Source organism: Coptis chinensis, chromosome 4 (genome assembly GCF_015680905.1).
Source record: "Coptis chinensis isolate HL-2020 chromosome 4, ASM1568090v1, whole genome shotgun sequence".
NCBI classification, from domain to species: domain Eukaryota; kingdom Viridiplantae; phylum Streptophyta; class Magnoliopsida; order Ranunculales; family Ranunculaceae; genus Coptis; species Coptis chinensis.
In genome coordinates this window covers 45,587,810-45,611,751 of record NC_141459.1, presented here as the reverse complement: position 1 = coordinate 45,611,751, position 23,942 = coordinate 45,587,810, and the positions used below count along the sequence as shown (strand labels likewise).

General features: G+C 37.9%; 1 protein-coding gene and 1 long non-coding RNA gene across 5 annotated transcripts; one reads left to right on the top strand and one right to left on the bottom strand.

The window, feature by feature from the left end:
• Window positions 1-4,444: 4,444 nt before the first annotated feature.
• Window positions 4,445-11,054, top strand: LOC147503684 (uncharacterized). Of its 3 annotated transcripts, none has more exons than XR_015192793.1 (7): window positions 4,445-5,085; window positions 5,669-6,014; window positions 6,995-8,400; window positions 8,646-8,759; window positions 8,985-9,127; window positions 9,844-9,972; window positions 10,699-10,976. XR_015192793.1 is itself a non-coding variant. In XM_086556921.1 (6 exons), the coding sequence occupies exons 1-6, from the start codon at window positions 4,729-4,731 to the stop codon at window positions 9,890-9,892; spliced, it is 2,415 nt and encodes an 804-aa protein (XP_086413047.1). In that variant the 5' UTR covers window positions 4,583-4,728; the 3' UTR covers window positions 9,893-9,973. The 3 variants fall into 3 exon arrangements, 1 of the variants encoding a protein (XP_086413047.1); XR_015192792.1 differs by lacking the exon at window positions 10,699-10,976 and adding an exon at window positions 11,024-11,054 and having other exon boundaries at window positions 4,583-5,085; XM_086556921.1 differs by lacking the exon at window positions 10,699-10,976 and having other exon boundaries at window positions 4,583-5,085; window positions 9,844-9,973.
• Window positions 11,055-12,620: 1,566 nt separating this feature from the next.
• LOC147503683 (uncharacterized) lies at window positions 12,621-14,775 on the bottom strand. 2 transcript variants are annotated; one of them, XR_015220236.1, is made up of 3 exons: window positions 13,598-14,729; window positions 12,950-13,441; window positions 12,621-12,853 (listed from the first exon to the last, which is right to left on the bottom strand). It is a non-coding gene; the product is annotated as an uncharacterized LOC147503683 (long non-coding RNA). The 2 variants fall into 2 exon arrangements; XR_015220235.1 differs by having other exon boundaries at window positions 12,950-14,775.
• Window positions 14,776-23,942: the final 9,167 nt, after the last annotated feature.

Here is a 23,942-nt window from a genome sequence, read left to right as displayed (position 1 = left end):
GTCTCGAGAACTTTTCAATCCCAAAAATTACTATGTAAATTTAACATTGCATATGTTAAGTTACTATGTAAATATAGATTTACATATATAATGACTATGTAAAAATATATTTAAATATATTCTGTCAGGTGTTAGGCTAATTTCATTCTCAAAAGTTATTATGTAAAACTATCTTTACACAGTAATATAAAACCTCTTTTGACTAGCTGTTTTAAAAATCTCCAACTAAAAATCGTAACATATAAAATCCAACATCAAACTATAAAATCCAAAATCAGAAAAAAGAATGCAAGTTCATCGACATCATGTTTTTTATATACAGGCAACATCAAAGAATAGATGAAAATATGAAAATTCATTAACATCTTGCTTTTATATAAGAGCAACCATCAAAGAATAGATAACTGAACCGGTGCAGAGCATGTTGTAGGAGTGGAGCCCACTCTTGGGTTGCGGTACGTAGCCATAACAAAGGCCCTAGCTTGTTCTTCTTCCTACCTCTTGCAACACCCGTGTTGTGCTTTCGTTTCTTGTCTGGTCTCCCCAGGCCATCTTCTTTTTTAGATCCAAAGGTAGTAACTCAGGCACACTTGATATCTTATTAGCAGACATTTTACTGTTCACCACAGGTACTATAGCTCTTGAATAACTATTGCGGAATGTCTAAGAATAAAAGAAGTTATCACAATAGGTATACACATTCAATCCGTCAGCCAAAATGGAGCGCAGTGCATGCACACAAAGGAATCCTTCGATTATGCACCAATTACAAGAGCAGCGACATCTATTCAAGTCAGCCAAGTGAGTATGAGTAGCACGCACCTTAAAAATACCCTCCCTTGACTTGAGAACCACCAAACTTCTCCCCACCTCGATCCTCTCAGTCAATAAAGTTTCCATAGACGGACATAAGATAGTAGTCCAGCTTCTAGCTAACTCCCCGCCGATCAGACATCATTTTCATAATTTTCCCACAGATTTTGTCCACCATTGCAGTGATAGGCAAGTGGCGTTCCAGCAGGATCGATCCAAGAGTTGAAGTTTTCTGTAATATTGGAGCACATATCACCATCTATTTCCTTGAAAATAAGCATTACACCAATGTTCATAACCTATATTGGACAAAAATATGTTCACTTGATTGCCGCAAACATCTTGAAAATCAGCCATCACTTTCTCAAACTCATGGTGCGTCCCAACATAGGCAAGGTCTTAAAAGATATCCAGGGTATACAAGCGGAAGCAATGGTTGCTAGGCATAGCTGAATTAAGGTTATTTTTAAGGTGCCACAAACAATAACCATGATGGGAATCAGGAAAAACACGAGAGACACCCACGAGCAGACCATGGTTTCTGTCATATATAAAAGTTAGTCTACGATCTTTGGAGACCACCAACCTAAGTTGCTCCAAAAACCAATCCCAATTGTCATCAGTTTCAGAAAGTACAACTGCCATAGCTACTGGAAAAATACATGGAACACAAATAAACATCAATTACTGAATTGGTTTTGCGTACCATACTCATTATGAAAATTAACTCTTATATGTAAAAATAAATTTTCATAGGCTAAACTACTATATATGTAAATATTAAAATGCATAGGTTAAACTACTATGTGAATGTAACTTTTCATAGTTTATGTTAGTTCACACGCTTGTTCAGTTTTACAAACTACTACGAACTACTATGTGAAAAGTCACAAACTCAAAAAGACATACCCCCATTTGCATTTTTGGCAGTAGCTGACAAGATACACCCCTTGTATTTTGTTTTCACAAAATTTCTATCCAAACAAAGCATAGGATGACAGAAGTTAAAGCCGTGAATACAAGCACCAAATTAAATGCAACAAATAATAATCTCTTGAACTTTCCTGTTGCTGATTCCTTTTCCAAAACAACATGACTCCCTGGATTAGTTTCTTTCAGCTTTCCAACATACCAATGTAACTGATGCTAAGATAAAGCATGGTCCCCATGTATCTCCTTCAATGCTAGATCTATACTGGTATGCGCAAAGTAATAATTCAAGTTCACACTATATACCCTTAGAAAATGGTCAGTGATTTCACCTGGCTTAATCAAAGGCTTGTCTCTCACCATATCTAAAATAATACTCTTTACAAGTTTAGTATTCACTGGGGGATTGTTAACGTCAACAAATCCAGCTCCACATGTGTATTTTGCTTCCATTGTCTTTATTTCAAAGAACGTCGGCATCTTATACTTCTTGGATGTGTGAACTCTCCATAGACACCCGATTTCAGTCTTCAAATAGCACTTAGCTGTGACTCTATCGGGATTATTCTTCTTAATAGAAACTCTGTAATGATTAACAAGACAATGACGTAAAAGCTCAACACGAAACATAGCAGCACCATCAGGAAATCTCTGTCTTACACCAGTCAAAATAGGCAAAACAATGACTTTTATATATTTTCCATCATACGCAGCATAAGACAGAGAAGAACTAGCAACCAAATCTCTAAAAATAGAACAGCTAGCAACCAAATCTCTTGACGATGTCGTTATTAAGAATGTATCGAAACCTTTAACCAAATTGAAGCAAACAAGGGATTGAAGCTCTGAGTCAGTATCTATTACAATACACTTCGAATCCCTGACAAAAGAAAGGTTTACAGACAAAGGAGTAAGGTCATACCACTTTTCAAAAATTGTGTGTTTCAAATCGGCAATCATACAATTCGTCCCAACAAGGGCACTCATCGTTTGCGTCTCGTAGATAATAACAAAAAGAACAGTCCCATCCATGTCTACATTTGCAAAAAAACAACAAAGAAAAAATGATGAATCACAGTCATTATTCTAACAAACTGATGAATCTGTAAAACTTAAAAACTTGGCCATTTTAAAACATGACAATATCACCAATGAAACACTATATATGTAAAACATGACAATACATTTTCATGGCATGAATCTAACAAGTAAGATATAAATCCAAAAAAAAAAATATTGAAAAGAGGTGAATCAAAAGTTCAAATAAGTGTATTGTCGAACCTCATTCTTCAATGAAAAAATTGTGGAATCTCTCCAGCGTCAAACTTTAGTTCGTCAACAAGAGAGGTTAAACCTTATTTCTGCTTGGATAAACCGCGCTCTTCTTGGTTGTAAACTTGTAGTGAGGATGAATTTTCTCAAAAGGGTAAAAAAGAAAATAAGATAAAATGGGAAATAAAAAATAGACCGGATTTTAGCTCTCTTTTGGAAAACAGGGAGGTTATTTGGTATGGGTCTAAATAATAGGGAGGTTATGTGGTATGGGGATTTGGGAAGGTGTTTTAACTCAACCGGATTAGAACCAAGGAGCTAAGCCTCATTGACCGTTAGTCTAGGTTTTATACTTTTTTCCAATAAAAAATATATATAATAATCTAAAACTTCCATGATGAAATGCCGAATATGGCCTCAATGATTTCTATTTCGTATGCAATTTGCTATTTAAAATCAAGTCTGTCTATTATACTATTTAACAAACATGAACCGATGAACGCACTCAACGGGTGTTTAAAGTTTTAATTCATGTATTTGATGCCCATTGAGGGCATATTCGGTATTTCATCATGGGAGTTATAAATTATTATTATTATTATTTTATTAGAATAAAATAGAAAACCTGGACTAACGGTCAATGAGAGTCAAACCTAGTTGACCGGCATCAAACATTAAAATGTAAGTGAGTGTCTGGGGATGTCAAGAAAATTAGAGTAGGGGGTTACGTCTAATTCCCAATTAAAAATTAGGGGGTACGTCTTAAAAACACAAATTTTCTTTACGAAACAAAATTTTCCAATATTCAAAATCAAACAAGAAAGATTTATAAAATTTATCACCAATTGAAGATACTCATGATTTATTTATTTATTTTTTCAATTTATTTTTTATTGAATTATTTTTTTTTTTTTAAATTTGAAGGATCCCTAACATTAAAACTAATAAGTCTCATAATATTTTACAAATTAAATCCATAATCTATTTTACGAATTAAATCCATAATCTTTTCTCTACATTATCACAGTTGAAATCAAAACAAACCTTTTAATGAAATTATTCAATTGCACATATGAGTTTGCCCATTCGTTCAATTTTATAGAAGATGATTAAAATTTTGAAAATACACATTGGAGATAAAACAAAATTAAACAAAATTTTTTTTATAAAAAAAATAAAAATCTTTCAATTTTCTAGTTGTGCCCATTTAGGGTTGGTTTGGTTTTGTTTTAGGTGCAAGTACTTAAATCCAAAGGCCCAAAGGGCTTACTCTATAATAATGTACCGGGGGCCCAAAAAAAAAATCTATACGGGTGGGTGATATATAAAAAAACTCGGGTCTGAATCTTAAAGGGTGGACGACTTTTTAATCTAAAAAAAAAATCAATCTCTCTTCTTATTCTCCCTTACTATACAACGACCAACCCCGTTTTTTGCTGCTCACCATCTCGTCCTCGAGCAAAAAAATTCCATAAAGCCTAAGCCAACCTTAAGTAACCCGCCAACGAGGTAAGATTATAAAAAAAAAAAACAGATCCATACTCGTTTTCAAAAACACACAACTCCCCCCTTTCCCTCTCTTTGCCCCTCACTCTCTCTCGCTCCTTCTATCTCTCTCTCCCTCTCTCTCTCTTTTCTAGGGTTTCACTTCTCTCCTCTCTCTCTCTCTCTCTCTCTCTCAATTTCTTCAATCAAAGTTCCAGAGATTAAAGAATGATGGAGAAAAGAGTGGCAGAGGATAGTAATAATGATGATTTCAAGAAGAAGGCTAGATTGAATGATAGTGATGATGAGATGAAAAGGGTAGCGGAGATTGTTTTGGTGCTGTCGGCGATGGGGAATATGAGAGGTGGGAGAAGTCCAACTGTTGTGGAGAAACAGTTTATGTCTGAAGCTAGGGAGAAGTTGGTTGGGCTGTGTGAAAGAATGGCTCCGGTGGATATTGTACCCAAGGATGCGGTTCGGGTTGTTATTGAGGATCTTGGACTTAATAGACCCAAAGACCACAGGCTTGGTATGAGGCCTCCAATGATTTCTATTAAGGAGAAATTGCAGCTTACTAAGAGGAAGGTAGAATTCCAATCTCATAGTTTGTATTTTTAGATGTTTCATCACATAATTTTGAACAATCCATAGGTTATAATACTTTGGGCTTAAAGGCCAACATATAAATGGATTAATAAAGTATGCTGATTTATTTCTGGCAAGAAATATAGTTGGATTCTATGGATTGCGGCCCTTTCAGCTGATATAGACAGACAATTATGATCGACTGCACCAGAAGTTTTCTCATTATGAAATTAACTCATTTCTCAGAATGTGGTATTAGATGCTTAGATTATGTTTTATGCCTTAATACCTTGATAAAGTACTCAAACTACCTATTGAAAGAAACATAGGGAACAGTTGAACAAATTGATCAATTCAAATACGAAATGTTATGGTGGAGGGAGTACAAAAGTTGGATGCAGAGTAAACTTTTAGTTAAGTGTGCTGCGGGACTAGCAGCAGGATTCCACTATTTGCCACTATTCAGTGATCAAATTTTCACATATGTTAATTGGTTTCTCCCCCCTTGTGATTTAAATTTGTCAACTTTTGCGCTATATGATACTTGTACATTTATTAATATTACACCCTGATTGTTTTCTAGATGGAAGAATCCAAGAAATTCGCTTTACAATCCGGAATGTATTCTTCACCAGCGTTGCAATCAGGCTTCGGAACAAAGAATGAAACTCACAGTGCTTTTGTGCATGCTACTCAGAGATCTCCACTAGATAGACCTAGTCATGTTGCAGTGTCCTCAGGAGCTTCTGGAACATCGTCAACAATGGTTCATCTGAATGAAATGCAATCTGCTGTGGTTTCCAGGGGACCGCTTAATGCTCCTCCGGGAAAAGATGTGTCTTCCTTACCGTTGCCACGCACTGAAGCAGCACATTTGAGATTGGATGGAAGACCACCAAATGTGTCAGCTTATGCTCCCCAAGTTAAAGGTGCTGTCTGTTTTTCATCTCTTTTCAGTTATAAAAGTGGTGAAATATCAATCTAGCTTGTCTGGTTCATGTTATCAGACTGTCCATTGCTTCTTTTAAAAACTTTAAAGCATCAGTTTGGTTAGGAGTCATCTGCAATGACCTCATTAGTTCTCATGAACTATTTCTATATTTTTATCAAGGTGTCCTCACCTGGAAGGATTCTTTGACCAGAGCTGAACAGGATGTGCTTATTCTAAACCAGTTACTTGGTCGTATTTTGATTAGTACAACGTTATCATAGGAAAAGGCAAGCCGTATGCAAGTAAAGACAATATTCTAGGTAGTTGGGTTGGGGTAGCTACTCTTATTAGTGAAAGGGACGAATATTAGTGTTGTGGGTTAGGACTTAGGAGTAAAACGGAAGGACTTCCCATTGTCTATTTTTCATTAGACCAGTAGGAGCCATTCCCCCTCCCCCCCCTAATTGTTCTGACTGATAAAACCAATTCAATTGCTTTAGTAAAAAATGATTAAAAGTATAGTTTGGACGGGGACACCTTGGTGGTGGGATATTTCAATAAGTCATGGCATAGGAGTTTTGCTGTAGTGGAATAGAGCTGTGAGCTTGCGGTGTTTTGAGTTTTGCCCACAGCCCTAATATGATTATCTTATTTTGGAATTTGTATAGACTCAAAACTACCTCACATTCTCTCGACTGCCTTGCAAAGAATCTCTATACTATGTATCATCTTGAAATATTGAGTAGCATGGTAGGAAGAAAGGAAAATATTGAGTAACAGAAAGAGAGAGAAGACGAAGAAATACATTGCTAGTGTACAACATCCATGCTATTATTTCTTTGTCTTCCATTTCAGGTGCTGTGAGACTTAAGTAGTACATTGCTATTGTACAACATCCGTGCTATTATTTCCGGTCATTTTTTATGCAAGTAATTTCTATGAGTGATTATATTGCTTTATGTATTTTTTTATTTGCAGCAAATTCTTCTGGTGAGCACTCGATTGGGAAGACTCCAATTGGTGCACCACAAGTTCAGTTGGGAGCTGTATCTAAAGTTGGGCTTGCCAATAAAGTTTCAGATCAAAAGATAGAGGCAAAACCTTTAATCGGTGCATCTCAAGTAGCTGCTCTAGATACAAGAGATCGAAATACTAATCATGCTGTATCTCAAACGTCACCAGGAAATCCGCAAGCTCTACAGCAACCTTTGCAAGCCATGAACTTTGTGCAGGCACCATCGACTCACAGTAACCACAATGAAATTGCTAGAAATGTTCAGAAGTTTTTGCATCCAAGGCTTCCTGAGCGTCCTAGGTGGACTCCTCCTTCATCTGATTACATGAGCAAGACCTTAATTTGCCAGATATGCAAAGTTCCTGCAAGCGATATAGAAACTTTACTTGTTTGTGATGCTTGTGAGAAAGGAAACCACATATTATGTCTTCAGTCCTACAATCAGAAGGTGATTCCTAAAGGTGAATGGCATTGCCCTCAATGCTTGGAAGCAAGCAATGGGAAGCCTTTGCCACCTAAATATGGTCGTGTCACAAGAAGTAATACTACGCCAAAGGCTTCTGTAAATGCAGCTGGATCTCAGACTTCTGCCGAGAAGAAAGTGGAAAACTCTGATCAAAAGGTTAATCTTCAAAAAGTAACAGCCAATGGGAACCCTACTCATGTTGGTCGTGCTGGAAACAATCTTATTGCAACAGCAAGTGATCCAAAAATGTCGAATGCAAGAGAAGTGCAAGCGGCTAATTTCTCAGCAATCAAAGTAAAGATGGACGAAGGCCCTCTTTCTCAAGTTAAATCATTTTCAAAGGATATGACTGGGGTTGTTCCTGCTCTTCCTTCTGGGCAACCAAATGAAAGTTCTAAGCAGCAATTCCAATCTAGTGAGTCATCTGCATGTAAACCAGAGGAGTCAGTCTTAAACACTAATTCTCTGCTAAGGTGTGAACACTTTGAGTCTTTTCGTGATAAGGCATCTCATAACTCACAAATCCCGTGTAGCTCAGAAGATATTGGCAAACCGGTGCATCCAAAAAATGCTGAAGTTTGCTCCGATCATTATCATGACTCTATGTCACATAATTCAAGAGAGGCTTCTTATTGTAATCCTGGGACTGATGTCAGGAAGGATGAAGAAAATGTTGCTCAGACAGCATCTGTTGGAAACATAGGTGTTGGGAATGGAGCGAGAGATTGCCTAAAACCTTCACTTGATGGCTTGAATAGTGTTGATTGGGTTGGTGATATACTTCAAGTTGTTGATGAAAAGGCATTCTACAGCTCTTGTCACATTAATGGAATGGTGTACAAGCTGCATGATCATGCCCTCTTTCGCTCTAACAATGGCAATTTGAGACCTTCAAAGCTTCAGGCAAGCCATTTTAAGTTTTTTTTGTAAAGAGTATTTTATCAGTACAGAGAATTTCTTATTATCCAGAAATATCCAGTCTCACCATTTATCGACTTGCACAAAGTTGAACTTGTTCTTTCTTAATTTTCCATTTATTAACTTCTTCAACATTCCACTTATGTCAGGGCTTATAGTAATTTGCTACTTTTAGAACATGTACTATTTTAGGCTTTGTTTTTATTGAAGGCTCTTTTACTGTTTTGCAGGCTCTGTGGGAGGATACTAAATCTGGGTCAAAGTGGGCTATAGTGAATAGCTGCTACTTCCCTGCGGACCTTCCTGATGTTGTTGGCATACCATGCTCTCCTGAAAACAATGAGGTACAGAAAACTTGAATTTGTTTTGCATTCAATCTTTGTTGCTTATACTTTTTGTGTGCTCCTTGTTTCTTTGGTTGGTTGGTTGGGTGTTTTTTATTATTTATTATTTTGTATTTTTAGTGATTGCGTTTGAATTTTTTTGGTACTGTTGCTATCTTCTACAGATGTATCTATAAAGGTATCTGCCTCTTAAGAATAACAACTTTACTGGTTACACTAATACAGGTCTATGAATCAAATCATGGTAGCACTGTAAGGGCGGGCTTAGTTCAGGGTCCTTGTGAAGTTCTTCCTCCAAATAAGTTTAAGGAAGAGAGTGAAAGACGAACTCATCAAAATAATGGACTGCGACCTGTTTTCTTGTGCAAGTATGCCCCTCTCTCTCTCTCCCACACACACACCACCACCACCACCACACACACGCTAAAAGGAGTAAGATTTAGAAATTTGAAACGTAAAGAAGTCATGATCGTTAGCACTTTATTTTGACGCTGATCTCCTAACTAAAATTTTAGATTATACGAATTTTTTTCAGAAAAAAATGGTTAACAGTTTGAAGAATTGTGGGCTTTTTGTTTGGCAAATTGGCACCCTTAATTGGAGATAATGTTTAGCATGGTTACAAATTTTTTATTTGAAATTTTGAATAAATTTGTATTAAAATGTTTTATAGTGAGGACTGAGGATTTTATATATACACAAAAATAGCCTAATCTAAAATTTGTAAGTGTACCAACGATTGAGGTTGTTTACGTGTCAAGTATATATGTGCCCCTGGGAACCCTTCCCATTTAAAACTATATATATTAATGAGGTATCTTTTTGAATTAAAAGAATAATAAAAAAAAAAGCGTTACAGGCTTACAACGAGTAAGGTTTTGAAACTTTTTGATGGTCTAAAATGTTTGTATTACATTGGTACACATGAATGCCTGGATCATGATGTCTTGTATATTCCAGTTATGCAGATGGTGTCTGTCTCTATAGCAGATACACTATGTCGATAATGTAGTTATGAGCTTTGGTGCTGCCTTCGTGGTCATTGTTGGTTTTTATATCTGATTCATTGTTTTGATATTGCCAGATGGTTTTATGATGAATCAAAAGGGCGTTTCAGACCTGTTACTGATTAATCAAGATTCAAACTTTCAAGAATCATTTTTAAGCTATCCTGTCCTTTTCTTGGTGATTTTGAAGTACATCACTGGATCTGGTACATCTTGTTTCTTTTGATTTATATGTATAATTTATATTCTTTCTCTGTTGCATTGTGCTGAATTGCTGATATTTTTAATTACGTTCTTTCTCCAGTGCATTGTGCGTATATATAGTATTATCTTCTGGTCATCTAGAACATATATGTTCTTATTGCCATGCCATGATATATGATATTTCTCACGTATCTTAGGTAGTGATATGGGGTCATGGGGAGCAGTACATTTTGCTGTGTTTGTTTAGAGTTTAGGTGGGATTGTTTTTGGGAGGATGGGTCCCGGGCCTTTTGATGTTTACGTATTTAGGCTCTGGCTCTTTTTAAATTGAATATCAGGGTTCGGCTCATTTACTGTGAGCCAAACTCATTTGACTACGAGTTGACTTCCTGTTCAAGGTTCACTTTTTCAAGGGGTCAAGTTTATTGGAACAAACTAACCTGAACAGGAAGTCATCTGACAGCCAATGAGTTTGAGTTTGACTAACGGCCAAGGGGCCATGTATTAGTAAATATTAACAGAGGCAAAGCCTAAAAACCCTTTGATATAATAATTTCCTTTGCATAGTTAAATGTTCTGTTGATAGCTCAGATTTTACTCAAAGGAGATTACAGTGCCAACACTTGGTATGAAAGTAATGCACTCAATTGTGTGTTTTTCATTTTAGGTTCCAAAAGCTTACATTTCTTTGTAAGATTTTTATTTTGGAATTCTTTGTTTGATTTCAGGAAAATATAGCTGAAGGGGTTCTTTTAACTGATGACAGAGTCATGAGAATGACCATGTTTTGTACAATATGTAGCATCATCATAGTTTGTATCCATTTCCCCATTGTAATTTTGTCTTAGTTTTTCCATTTTATCAGCATTATAAATTTATTTCTATGGCCCAAGCTTTCTGTTTGAAATGTTCTCAGCTAGTTGTGAAAGTGATGTCTGTTGACCATTCTTAAACTTAAAAGATATCCCCACGCCAATACCCAAGCCGTTCTGCACATTCTCTTGAATCCTACTTGTATTTTGGTAAATTTGAACTTTTAATGTTAATGTGCAGGCTGTGAAGTTTCAGCCTCTCTTTCTTGCAACTCGTTTTGCGAGGTTTCCTTGAAACCTTTCGAAGATTGTGTTTCTAAATATTGAGTTTGATCCATAGTTACCGACACTAAGAAGATGAGATCTGGACTGTTTAGAACCAGGACAAATTGAGAAATTAGGCTCTTATATTACTGAAGCAGCTTGTGGGTCTCAGCTTTTGCAATGTTGATCCAACAATAGCAACGAAGCAGTACCAGGTCATAGGATCAATACGTGACTACGTTCATCTTCTCTCCAAGTTAATGGGCTGTTCTTTCCTCTTGGAGCGCTATGATTCGATTTTTCACCACAAAGTGTGAGAGATATTACTCTCACTGTTGAGAACTAATAAGAACCATATCTAATGTCACGAAGCAGGCTTGTGGCATTCTTAGCACATACTACTAATAGTTTCCTCCCAAACAATCTTTGGTGCCGTACTAGAATGCTTTTAACCTGAATTTCAATAGTTGCTTTAAGTGAAACTGAATTGCATGACAGTAGAATCCGTCTGAACTTGTAACTGGGTTTCTGCAATTCTAATACTCAACCTACTATAATGGTTGTATCAAACATAAACTATCAAGAGGACCCAAAATACAAATTCAGGAGTCCACGACTCCACGTAGGTTTGTTATTTCGAAATTAAGAAAAAGGGATGTGTTCGGCTGAAAATGGGTATGCATACTACTCAAAGTTTTCTTCACTCAATTTCTAACATCCGTACTCATTTAGAATGGGGGATGGCCAGATGCAACATTGCCCAAGATAAAATGTACAACTAAATCTTAAGCAGCATTATCACTCGAGTCCACTGGGCTCTTTTAATTGGAATTTGGGCAATCAGCATTATCACTCGAGTTCACTTGAAGATTTTCGTTTGGCAATCAGCAGGCCTGCAGCAGTTCAGCAAAAGCTGAGGCAAAGCGCCAAGAGGCAGCCTTGTTTTATGGTCGAGGGAGCCACCCTTGAAACTGTTAAAGGTGGTTACTGAAGCATCCCCTATGATGTGGTCAATGACCTTAAAGGTGGTTACTGAAGCATCTTTGTTTGGTTAAGGAATTTCATCATAGTTTTGCTAATACTTTCTCAGGCATGGTTTAGAATATTTTTCTGTTTTTGTGTTCATGTAACTGAATTCAAATACGCAAACATAATATTAGCTGATTTAATATGACAAGTAGGCATTATTTCAAAACAGACGATAATTAAGACGGATGATATTTCAGTGTGTAGAACTGCACATTACAAGCATCTGGCTCGTAATGGTTTGGAATTTTCTCTGGAGTTGGGAAACAATTTCACAGCCACAAGAACAGAGGAATCTCCACTAAGAAGGCACAACAGAGCTTTTTCCAACCAAGAAAATCTTTAGGACGCCCAATATGGTTCCACAGATATTGCAGCATACCTAATTTAGTTAGATCAGCTTACATTATTGATTATTTTGACTAATAAAAATATTTCAAGGTCAGAGTAAAGAATTGCCACACATCATTCAATGCATATAACCACAATTTGCCACATAATCAAATCAGCATTCATTCACAAATAGTCGAAACTAAGAATTAAACCCATTGAAAATAACAACGAAGAATCCAGTAGATTGATTTTCAAGGATAGTAACCAACATTACTTCTGTCTTCACCAGAAAAAGTCACTATAAAGTACTTTGTGTACACACCAATGTAAAAAACATAACACCCGAAGCTTCTGCACAGAGATTTGTGTCTTCAAATAATCCCACGAGATAAGCTTCTGCTGCTTCTTGAAGTGCTAGCACAGCATGGCTGTGGAATTGCAAATCCGTCTACAAAACCAAAATCCCAAAAACAGGCATACATCAATAAAAAAAAGAACATGCATGTAATTTAACTGTAACTTGATAATGAGAAGTGATTTTTACCTTGAAGTCTTGTGCAATTTCACGAACCAAACATTGGAACAAAAGCCCCAAGTCTAACTGATGGTTACCTCCGGAGCAACAACAGTCAAACCAAAAGCTACATCCAAAGCAACTGAAATCGAGCACTCCTCCACAATTTCCACCAGAAACCCCAACTTAGGATAACTCATCATCGACAACGCCACATGACATAATGAAAATTTCCTCCTTTTCACACCCAATACACTATAATCATTACATAGTTTCATTCTATCTACCGTCAAGTAATAACACATCTCACACCTTCAAATCCAATCTTCAGTCTAAGACAACCTTGAAATATGTAATGACTTGTGTAAAATATCTGTGATCTATTCTCCTTAAACAGAAAAAATTGCATGTATTACCTCAGGAACGCAAGATACCTGGACTGCATATTCCCACATAAATTTTCCAAAAGCTCACAACATAACAAAAAAGATATAAACCTCACAATGAGATTGCATTCAGTACCTAATAAAAAGTGTAGTTAAGCTGAGTTGAAATGCTTCTATGCTCTTCTCTTTAATAAATAGCTTGATTTACATTAAATTAAATCAAATAATAATACCTCTCTCAAGTTGATTTTTTAAAACATGTATTGAAAATGAAATAAAGAAGAGAACTTACCGAGTGAAGCAAGCTATTAAATTTAATTATTCACAAAACTAGGTTAAAATTGGTTTTGGGATTTTCAATTTTAGGTTTGATTGGTCTCAATCGTTTGTAAGATTGGGCTGTCTGAGTTTCGGCTGTCAACCTATCCGGCCTCATATATATATATATACGTTCCCTATGTTCCAGTCGTCAGTTATAGGATGGTCTTCAATCTCTAGTTTTTCGCTCCAAGAAACCAAAAACCTCTGAACCAAACTCATCATCAAGAAAAAACAAACATGTCGTTTGAGATAGTTGAATCCGAGGTTTCTGATTCATGGTTGATGGTGGAACTAGTGCAACAACTGGAGTCCAAAATCTCTACACTAGGTAAAAAAGTGTTCTTCAAACTAGTTCTATTACTTATTTGGTACTTTGATAAATAGCGAGGATAAAGAGGCTGAAACTGAGACAGTGGTGCCAGTTGCTGGTTCTGTCACAGAAGATGAGATCAGTGCTTGCAACATTTTTAATTTCTGCTAAAAACTGAGCAATGAACACAAATAAGAGATTCATGTTTAGCTTTAACAAGCTAAGTTGTCTGCTACCTGGTTAATTTCCCTATACCAATGCGTATATTGATGTCCTGCTAAAGCTGAAGTGGTTGTTTTGTATTACATTGTTTAGGTACTTACATAAGGTCTTACCAGAATATTCTAGGAGTCAAGTATCCTAACCAAGGAAAGATATTATCGGATTTGATATACTGTGAATCATGAGTGGTATCTCTGCTTCATCAGTAGCATGAGCTGTTTTTTGAGTTTCCATACGCCCCCGCAAGTTAAACGGCCAACTTGTCTCTCGGAACTGAAAACGTGAAGAATGATTAAGTCCATTAGTAAAAATTAATATCAGCAATTTGATCTTAAAAGGAGATAAACGGTACATCGAGGCCCTTCTTGGCAACTTTATCTCGCACAAAATGGCAGCTAATGTGTTTATTGCGAGCATGGAACATGATTTTCTGTGAGACTTGTAGAAGCACACCAAGATTGTCATGCCATAGAATTGATGTGCTGAATTTCGGATGATGCTTTTAGGTTGATTTGTTTTGCCATGATAACATTTTTGAGTAAACTCTGAATTCTCATTCGTTCGTTTCTCACATAAATTTAGAACGTTAAAACCTGGTTGTAAGATATATGCTGAAGGTCTGGTGGCGTCTTCAATATTCATAGTTTCTCTCCAGTCGTTTCAATCCAATTTTCATGGCTTTCGTTAGTTATTAGTTAGTTGTAAAATTAGTAAATCTTTGAATTTGTTTTGAATTTGTTTTGAATTGGTTAAGTAGTGTTCTAAGAATTTAGTTGCCAAATAGCAATCTCTATGGGATCAACCTTTTTCTTGGAGATTTACTAGTGTGGATCTTGTGCAATTGGGAGTATTACATGTAGAAAGTAATATATAAGTCATCCAATACATATAAGCCACTCTCTTCATGTCCACTGCCAATCACCTTCCGCGACACCAGATCCTGAAAACCACAGTAAGATGGATAAAATGTTACACTGCATTTTACATCTCTAGTAAGTTTACTAACATAAATAAAATTGGTGGTCAACTTAGGGACATGAAGAACATTAGGTAACGAAAGGGAATTAGTAACTGGGATACAACCCTACCCTACAATAGGCGTTTCAGCCCCATTGGCAAGACGAATTGTCCGTTTCTAAGAACTAGATGCATAATTCCGAAAAAGAGAAGACATACCTGTCATATTATTAGTGGCACCCGAATCAGTAATCTAGGGTGAAGTCCGGGATGCATAAGCACTATTGGCCGATGCAAATTACCGAGAAGGTCCCGGTTGAGAAGACATAGAGAGAAACTGTCGGAACCTGCTGATCTCATCTGGAGAAAGAGCATTAGAAGCAGAAGACTCTGATGTACTAGAGCCAGGAGATAGGTGTGTTGAGGACTGAGATGATGAGCGTGGTGGTTGAAAACTAGGAGGTTGATTGTGTAACTGATAGCACGTTGCCTTTACATGCCCAAATCTGCCACAATGATCACACTTCTTCTTCGGAGGACGAGAACTATTAGAGGCCGCTGGCAATGGCAAAAGACCGGGTAGTGGTGCCTGGAAAGTCTGTGGAGGAATTGACGGTGGTGGCGGATAAACATAATGGACTGCCATAGCAAAAGTCTCAAACAGAAGACCAGGAGTATGAGGCACAGGCGCTCGATGACTCTGATCAGATAGATAATAGGCATGTGCTTCCTCGAGAGTTGGGAATGGATGCTTGTCAAGCAGATGAACAATAGCATACTCAAACTCAGGATTGAGCCCAACAAGAAACTGAAATACTCGATTCGATCTTCGCCACAATCTTTGCATAAATCTCTGCTGCATTAGCTGGCTATTCAATAAAACTATCATAATGAGATAATTCTTCCCAATCAGATTGAAGTCTCGCGCATAGTATGCCCCAAGAGATTGAGTACCCTGTTTGAAATTTCCAATCTCATTGGAAAGTTGGAAACTCGCATTATTCAGTGTCTCTGAGAGTATACTGTACGAAGAGATTCTTAAATAAGACATGCAGTGTCTGTAAACAAGTAGCCAACAGAAATCGTTGGTGGCATATAATTAATCAACCAAGTCCTAACCATAGAATCATCTGATCGAGAACCACTTAGCATATTTCGGATCAGTTTCTACAGGTGCCTTTTTTGTGCTTAGAAGAAATCCGATCTTTCCACGACCTTTAACAAACAGTTTGATAGACTGTGCCCATTAAACATAGTTTAAGCTATCTAATAATTGTGAGGTAATTTTCATATTCGGATTATCATGAACAGGGTAGAATGATTGGACATCTTCACCCATTCCAATCGAAGTAAGAGTCGAGATAGTAGACGTATCACCAGTAGTCATCTCGATTAAATAATAAGCTCAAAAATAATAAACAGATCTGAGATTTAGATCAACATCTATCGCATCTCGCGACTAAAAAAAAATAGAAAAGAAAAATGCAGAAGCTTAGGTTGCGATCAGAATAACGTTACCAAAGAAATAGATATGTACATCATTTGTCAAATAAAAGAAAAAAAAAAACAAAGAGCGGCGGCGGTGAGAATCAGTCCAAAAAATGAAATCACAACCTCAGAAGTATGGAAAAATTATAATTTGCCTTAATGGCTCCGATACCATGTAGAAAGTAATTTAAGGAAAAGTTAAGTGAATGAGCATCACTTATATTTATAGAATCATAATAAAAACCCTAGAAAGGGTAATAAGGTAATTATAGAGGTAATATAGAAAAGTACAATAATAGTCTTGCTAACATTACAATGGTTTGGAGAAATGATGTATTAAGTTATTGTAACATTACAATAAAAGTACAATAAATATTAAGTTATTTTAATGGGGACCAAGTTTGGAGAAAACGGATGTGATATAACTTAAGTTACAACAGTGATCCTGTGTCTGCTTTTTTACCGCTTTTAGTTTAAAAAACAGCTTGTCTTCCTAGGTTTATCTGTTAAACCCTTGTTTTCTTGCTTTTCTGGGTAAAATCCTCCACTGCATAACAGTGAGAGTTCCGGCAAGGCCAAAAGCACGATGGCTTCTTCGAGTAACACCCCCCTCACCGTCGCCTACAACCATCAATGGGGAAAATAGAAACAACTCTTGGAGGTCGCTGTTTGGACGAAATGGCTCACTTGAGTCAACAGTTGCATTCAAAGAATTCACTCCTGTCATGGTGAATGGCGAGCTCGCCCCCAATCGAAGTTATTAGAACAAGGTATCAAAGAGTGGGATGACTACCTTGTAGGATACTTTCTGGACAAAAGACTCTCCTTTTTGTCTGTGAAGGAACACCTGCAAAAGAAATGGAAGTTAAAAGGTGCTTTTGATATCACTACTTGACAAAGAATTGTTCTATATGAGTTTTACAAGCTCGGGAAGATAGACAAATGGTTCTTGATGAAGGACCTATTTTTCATCGGGTAGAGTATTTGTTCTAAAGCCGTGGACAGTGGAGGTGGATAGTTATAAGAATAAGGTAGCTTCGGTGCCTCTATGGGTAAAACTTATGGATGTACCCAAAGAGATGTGGACTTTTGAAGGGTTGTCATATCTTGCAAGTTTGGTGGGAGGAAGTCCAATGTTTATGGATGATGCCACTGCAAGAAGGAAAAGGTTGTCCTTTGCCCGGTTTTGTATTGAGTTTCCCGTAAACTATGAATACAAGGAAGCCATAAATGTGAAAGTAGGAAACCGTGAGGTTACCATCCCACTAGAATATCCATGGAAGCCCTTGCCGCGGTACTACTTGTAATAAATTTGGGCATGAAGCTGGAAAGTGTCTTTGGTAGAACCACTAGAGTTTGGGTGCAAAGGAGGCCCGGTGCAAGGCAAGGGTGGAATCATTGAGAGAAACAAATGAAGGTATAGAAAAGAGAGATGAACCCGGGAATCCTCAGCAAAGTTAGTTGGTCTTTGGAAATCTTGAAACAAAGAACAACAATCACAGAGCGACCATTGGAAATCAGGGTAGTAGGAGCAACAGAAAATGAGGTAAATGAGATGGCGAAGTGAGTCTAGTATGCGATAGTGGTATGGCAGCAAGCCCAAGCAAGCACTAGTGAAGGGGCAAAGACATGGAAATATAAACTTGATCGCCCGAGAGGGAAGGGTGGAATGCAGTTTTGAAATAAACAATGAGGACGAAAGGCCGATTGGAAGTGTTCCAAACCCCTAACCAACAGAGTAGACAGAGATATTCGGGCGAAACGTTTTGTGCCGAAGGAATATCTTTGAAGAGCTTGTCGGTCTCGAAGATGATGATTTGTCGGATGCGTAACTTAACTTTTGGAGATTCTAACAATTCTCCGAGGAATCTACAAGTGATTATAGAAGGAACAGCTGTTCAAACTAGAGCCCAGAGGAAGAAAACTATTGAGCAGCAAGTAAAAAATGGGAAGAGAGGAAAGGGTCGACAAAAAGGGAGTGGTAAGCGGAAGAACCGGTAATCTGACTCTCCAATGATGAAAATTTGCAGCTGGAATGTAAGGGGAATGAATGAAGGGTTAAAAGCCAAACAAATGTGTAAGTTTATTTTGGATAACGAGATTAGGTGTATGGGGTTTTTGGAAACAAAAGTGAAGATGGAAAAGTACTTGAAAATTGTTGATATAGCCTAGCCTAAATTGGGAGACCGGCCCACAATTACTCGAAAGTGAAAACGAGGTAGAATTTGGCTTACTTGGGATAGTAGTTTTGTAGCTGTCCAAAAGGAAGTGGAAGGATCCCAATTTATTCAAAGTTACGCGTTCGCAATATGGACTTTCTTTTTTGCTTAACTATGGTTTATGGAAGTAATAATAGTCAAGATAGACTAATTTTGTGGGAGGAGTTAAAGACAATCAGCATAGGAACTCATGGCCCATGGTGTGTAATGGGGGACTTCAACAATGTTTTGTTCGCAAGATGAGAGAATAGGAGATGAGTCTGTTCATCGAGAGAAACGCAGCCCTTTGCAACATGCCTAAATGTAGCTGGACTTTTTGATCATGCAGCAATGGGATGCTTTTATACTTGGAATAGTGGAGGCGACCACATGAGGAAATGGTCAAAAATCGACAGGTGTCTAGTAAACGCAGCTTGGTCCTCGTTAAGATTGGCGACAAGGGTGGAATGTTTACCTCAAGGACCATCCGATCACTGCCCTATGGTAATATCTTTCCTCAACTCTATCCGAAGCCACCCACCTTTTAGATTCTGCAACTTCTGGATGCTCCATCAAGATTTTGAGAGTTCGCTAAAAGTGTGCTGGGAAATAATAGACCATGGAAACCCTGATTACATGTTAACAAAAAAGCTAAAGAGCTTGAAGGCAGCCCGAAAAGGCCGGGCAAAGAATTACCGCAGTTGACACACACATAGATCGGGTGGAAGAGACAAGAAAGGCGAAGGTGAAGGTAGTTCAAGAGAACTTACATAAAAATCCGCTTTGATTGTGCTCTGAGTGCCCAAGAGTATGAAATAAGAGGAAAACTCTGCTTTCTGATCAGACTGGAGGAAGCTGATTTGTTTCACAAAACTGACATTGAGTGGTTATGCTTTGGTGATAAATGCAGTGGATACTTCTTCAATGCTCTAAAGGAGAGGATGACCAAAAAACTTTTTTGGGATATTACTGATGCGCAGGGGGTAAAAAGAGAAGGAAAAGAACAGGTAGCGGAGGCGTTTGTGGAATATTACTCGGAGCTTCTTGGGGTTACCTCCTCTGCTACATGTGATGCCGGATATCTTAATAGTCTGAATATGGAGGAGGTCTCTCTTGATATGAGGCAGTTCTTGGCATCACCTATTACTGATATTGAGATCAAAGACGCCTTGTTTGGTTTGGAGGACAACAAAGCACGGGGCGGATGGGTTTAATGCTTATTTCTTCAAGAAAAGCTGGGCTAATTGTTGGAGAAGACTTCAAAAGAGCTATCAAACACATTTTTCTCCATAAAAGGATGACAGGGAGGTATAAACTCCACTTTCCTCGCCTTATTCCTAAAGTGAAAAATGCATCGAAAGTGTTGCCTCTTTTAGACCCATTGCATCTTTGTAATACCATATACAAGTGTGTGTCTAAAGTGCTAACCAACAGAATGAAGACTTGTATCTCCTCATTGGTTTCTTGCTCCCAATCTGCTTTTATTCCCGGGAAGAACTATCTAAGAAAATCTTCCGATAGCTCATGAGCTACTAAGGGGCTATGCGAGAAAGCAAGGCCGTAAGAGGTGTGCTATCATCGACATAAAAGCCTATGATTCCGTGGTCGGTGGCATGCTCTTGAGGCCATCTTACAAAGTTTCAGTTCCCCCCGTTTTCATTGAATGGCTGCTTATGTGCTACGATCTCGCGGGTAATTACTCTGTCATGGTAAACGGCGGTACTTTGAAGGTAAGAGAGGGCTCGCGACGGGGGACCCAATTTTTTTACCTATTTGTGCTTGTCATGGAGGTCTTAAGTGCTGCTCTAAATCTAGGGCTCCAAATCGAAAAGAATAAAAGCCCATTCAAAGTGCAAGAATGGCCATCTCCCATCTCGTTTTTGCGGATGACGTTCTTCTTTTGCAAAGGTAACATGGAGTCCGGTCATGGCTATCAATGATATCCTGAACACGTTCTCTCAAGCAAACGGGGATTACATCTTAGCAATGAAAAGACTACAATTCTCACTTTGGAAGTATGTCGGTGGAAGAAGGAATAGAGCTAGCTGCGCAAAGAATGCACATCTCTCTAGTAACTCCACATTCGCTACCTACCTAGGGCTACCTCTTTGACCTCGAGACTAGGTATCACGGGAATGCTTGCCCCTCATAGAGAAGATCACATTCGGATTTCAAACTGGAAGAACAAAGATCCGAACAGAGCAGGCAGGAGAGTTGGTTGGTTAAGTCCGTCCTTTCATCATTCCCATTGGATTGGGCCCAAACTTCGTCCTTCCGTCCTTAGAAGAATTTACTAGATAGAGTGGCAAAGTTGTGTAATAGATTTATTTGGGGGGATCAAATATGGCCAAAAAGATGCATCATGCTAGTCACGGGACGATCGATTTGGATAAAGATCAAGGAGGATTGGGAATATTGGACCCACGGATTTGGAACAAAGCCGCCATCGTGGCTTGGTTTTCAAAATTGCAAAAGAAACATGAGTGTTTGTGGGTTAGATGGTCATGGGATAATCATATAAAACAGAAAAATTTTTGGACGATGAAGACCCCTCGAGACCGCTCTTGGGTTTGGAGAGGTGTGATGGAGCATCGGAAATTGCTTGGAGGTTAAGAAAGGTAATCTTGTATAGCAAAAGGAGAGGAGACTAGCTTCCGCACGACCCATGGTGCTCGGGGCCTCTTATCAAACATGAACAGCCCGAGACACCTTCTTGGCCATGTTGATGCAAAGGTCGAAGTGATCACCGATGGGGGTTTGGGCGAGAACTATAGCTGGGCCCTAGTTAAGAAATGGATAATGGAAACCGAGATAAATTCTCGAAAAAGACCAGATTACATGGACTCAACCCGGTCTGGGAGCATTTACGATTTCCTCAAAGATATCTGCACTCAAAAATGTCCGAAACAAGGTAAAATGGTACAAGATTGTATGGGGAAGTTTTTGTACCAAAACACTCATTTACTATCCGGCTTCGTTCTATGAGAATCGGTGATGAAAAGAAGGTGATTGAGCGTCAAAGTCTTTGTCTATGTGACGATGACATGAGGAAAGCTCGAGCCATCTCTTCTTTGATTGCGAGTATTCACAGCTGGTATGGAGAAACTTCAAAAGAGCTATGGGGCTGCCGGAAATGGTTAAATCTTCTCACAATGAATGGTACTACTTAACGCGCGATTTGTTGCACCTCCACAAAGGGCAAATGAGATCATACGGGCTATGATTTGCGCGGCAGTTCAAGCAATCTGGAAAGAGAGGAACTGGAGACTAAAGAAACAGAGGTTTAGATCGGCTGATGATGTGAGTTTGAAGGTATTAAATAACATGAAAATCTATTTGGGTAAGTCGATGAAAACAGTAAAAGGAAGATGAGGCAACAAAGAGGATTTTGAGATCGCTAGGAATTGGAGTAAGCTACACGCCGAGGAGGAGACATGGGTAAAATGGAACAGAAAGCAGAGGATGAGATACCAACACTGAATGCAGATGGATCGGTACACAAAAGAGGAAGTCACGCGAGCTATGGGGCGTGCTTTGAGATTGTAATGGTGATGTGTGATGGCTTTTGGTGGCGGTTGGGCAAGAGCGACCAGGCTCTATCAAGAGCTTCTTGGAGTCTTTGAAAATTTTGGAAGGAATCATGGATTTAAATATACAGTGGCTACAAGTCCAATCGATTCTATGAGAACCATTCAGATTTTGAGCTTCAAAGAAGAGCCTCCTTGGTACTGCAGAAACTTGTTTTGCGCAGCCTAAAAAGTGGTCTCAAAGTTTGTACATGTCAATTTTAAGCATGTATTTAGGGGGGAAACCAAGCTGCCGAACTATCTAGCAAAAGTAAGTAGAAATTGTGTAAATGAAACCATGTACTTTATTCCTCCTATGGATCAAAACTTGATGAACCTGATCAAGGGGGATAAAGAAGGGAAAATGTACTTGCGAGGTTGCCATTAAATAAAAGGTCGGGGAATCCTTAACCCCTAGTTAGTTCAAAAAAAAAAAAAAAAAAAAAAAAACATTACAATGGTTAAATTATTCCATTTTCTTAAGTTGGTTTAACTTCCTATGAAGTTTTTGGAGAGTTAACCAGAGTAGCCATTTGAATGGCTTGCATAAACTGTTTGGTGGTTTCTTGAAAGGGTCTTTTTGTAGTATGTCACACTATAATAGTGCACTTTTGAGTTTAGTCACATGAAGTTCAAATATTTGATTTTAGTCACACTGTCAACTTTTCTGTCTCAATCTGTTAGTCAACGTATTTGACTAGGTCAAACCGTACGTTGACCGTATATATATACATAACTTTTTTTTTTATACAATCCATCATCACTCACCATTATACTCGAGGACAATCTCAGTGGTAGAAAAAAAATATTATCAATCTGGTCTAACAACTTGAATCTCGATGAATATCGAAAGTCAATTAAATTAGGGTACTCAACAAACAAAACTAGGGTTAATGGTTCCCGAAACAAAACAAAGCATTCTTCAAAATTACTCACATCCAATTGGGAATTAATGGCATTTGAAAGAAGTTAAGAGGCAGGGACAAAGAGAGATCGCAATTTGTTAACTTCTCCTCAAAATGTATGTGCTTATCCTAATTTAACATTGTTACCCTGATTTAACAATGTTTACTGTAATTTCATCCATTTTTAATGACAAAAATTTGGGGGTTTGTTGTCTAATTAACAAAGGGTACCCATTAACAAATTGGGTAAAATTATTTAGTCAATTGATGTTTATTGCTTACTAATTAGCGTGGTGTTTGTGGTTCAATTGCTATGTAGGCATGAGTCAGCCTAGTTACAAGGTCATTAGGGCACATTATGGTGGTAAACGGGTTATTAATCGTATTAATGGATTAAGATTATTTCAGTACGTTGGAGGTAATGTGGTTGATTAAAAAAAAATCCAGAAAAATTACATGACCAAGGGGAAACTGTTAGGTTGGATACATGAGGTTATTCCCTCTCCTCCTAATGAAAAAGTTGTGATTTATTCCTTGGTGAGTGGATCAAAGTTACTCTTAGAGACTGATGCTAGGGTGATGAACTTTTGGACTAAGTCAAATCCAGACAAAAATGGACATGTGCATATTTATGTGGATTTTCTACAAGACTTCACTGGGGTCATGCCTC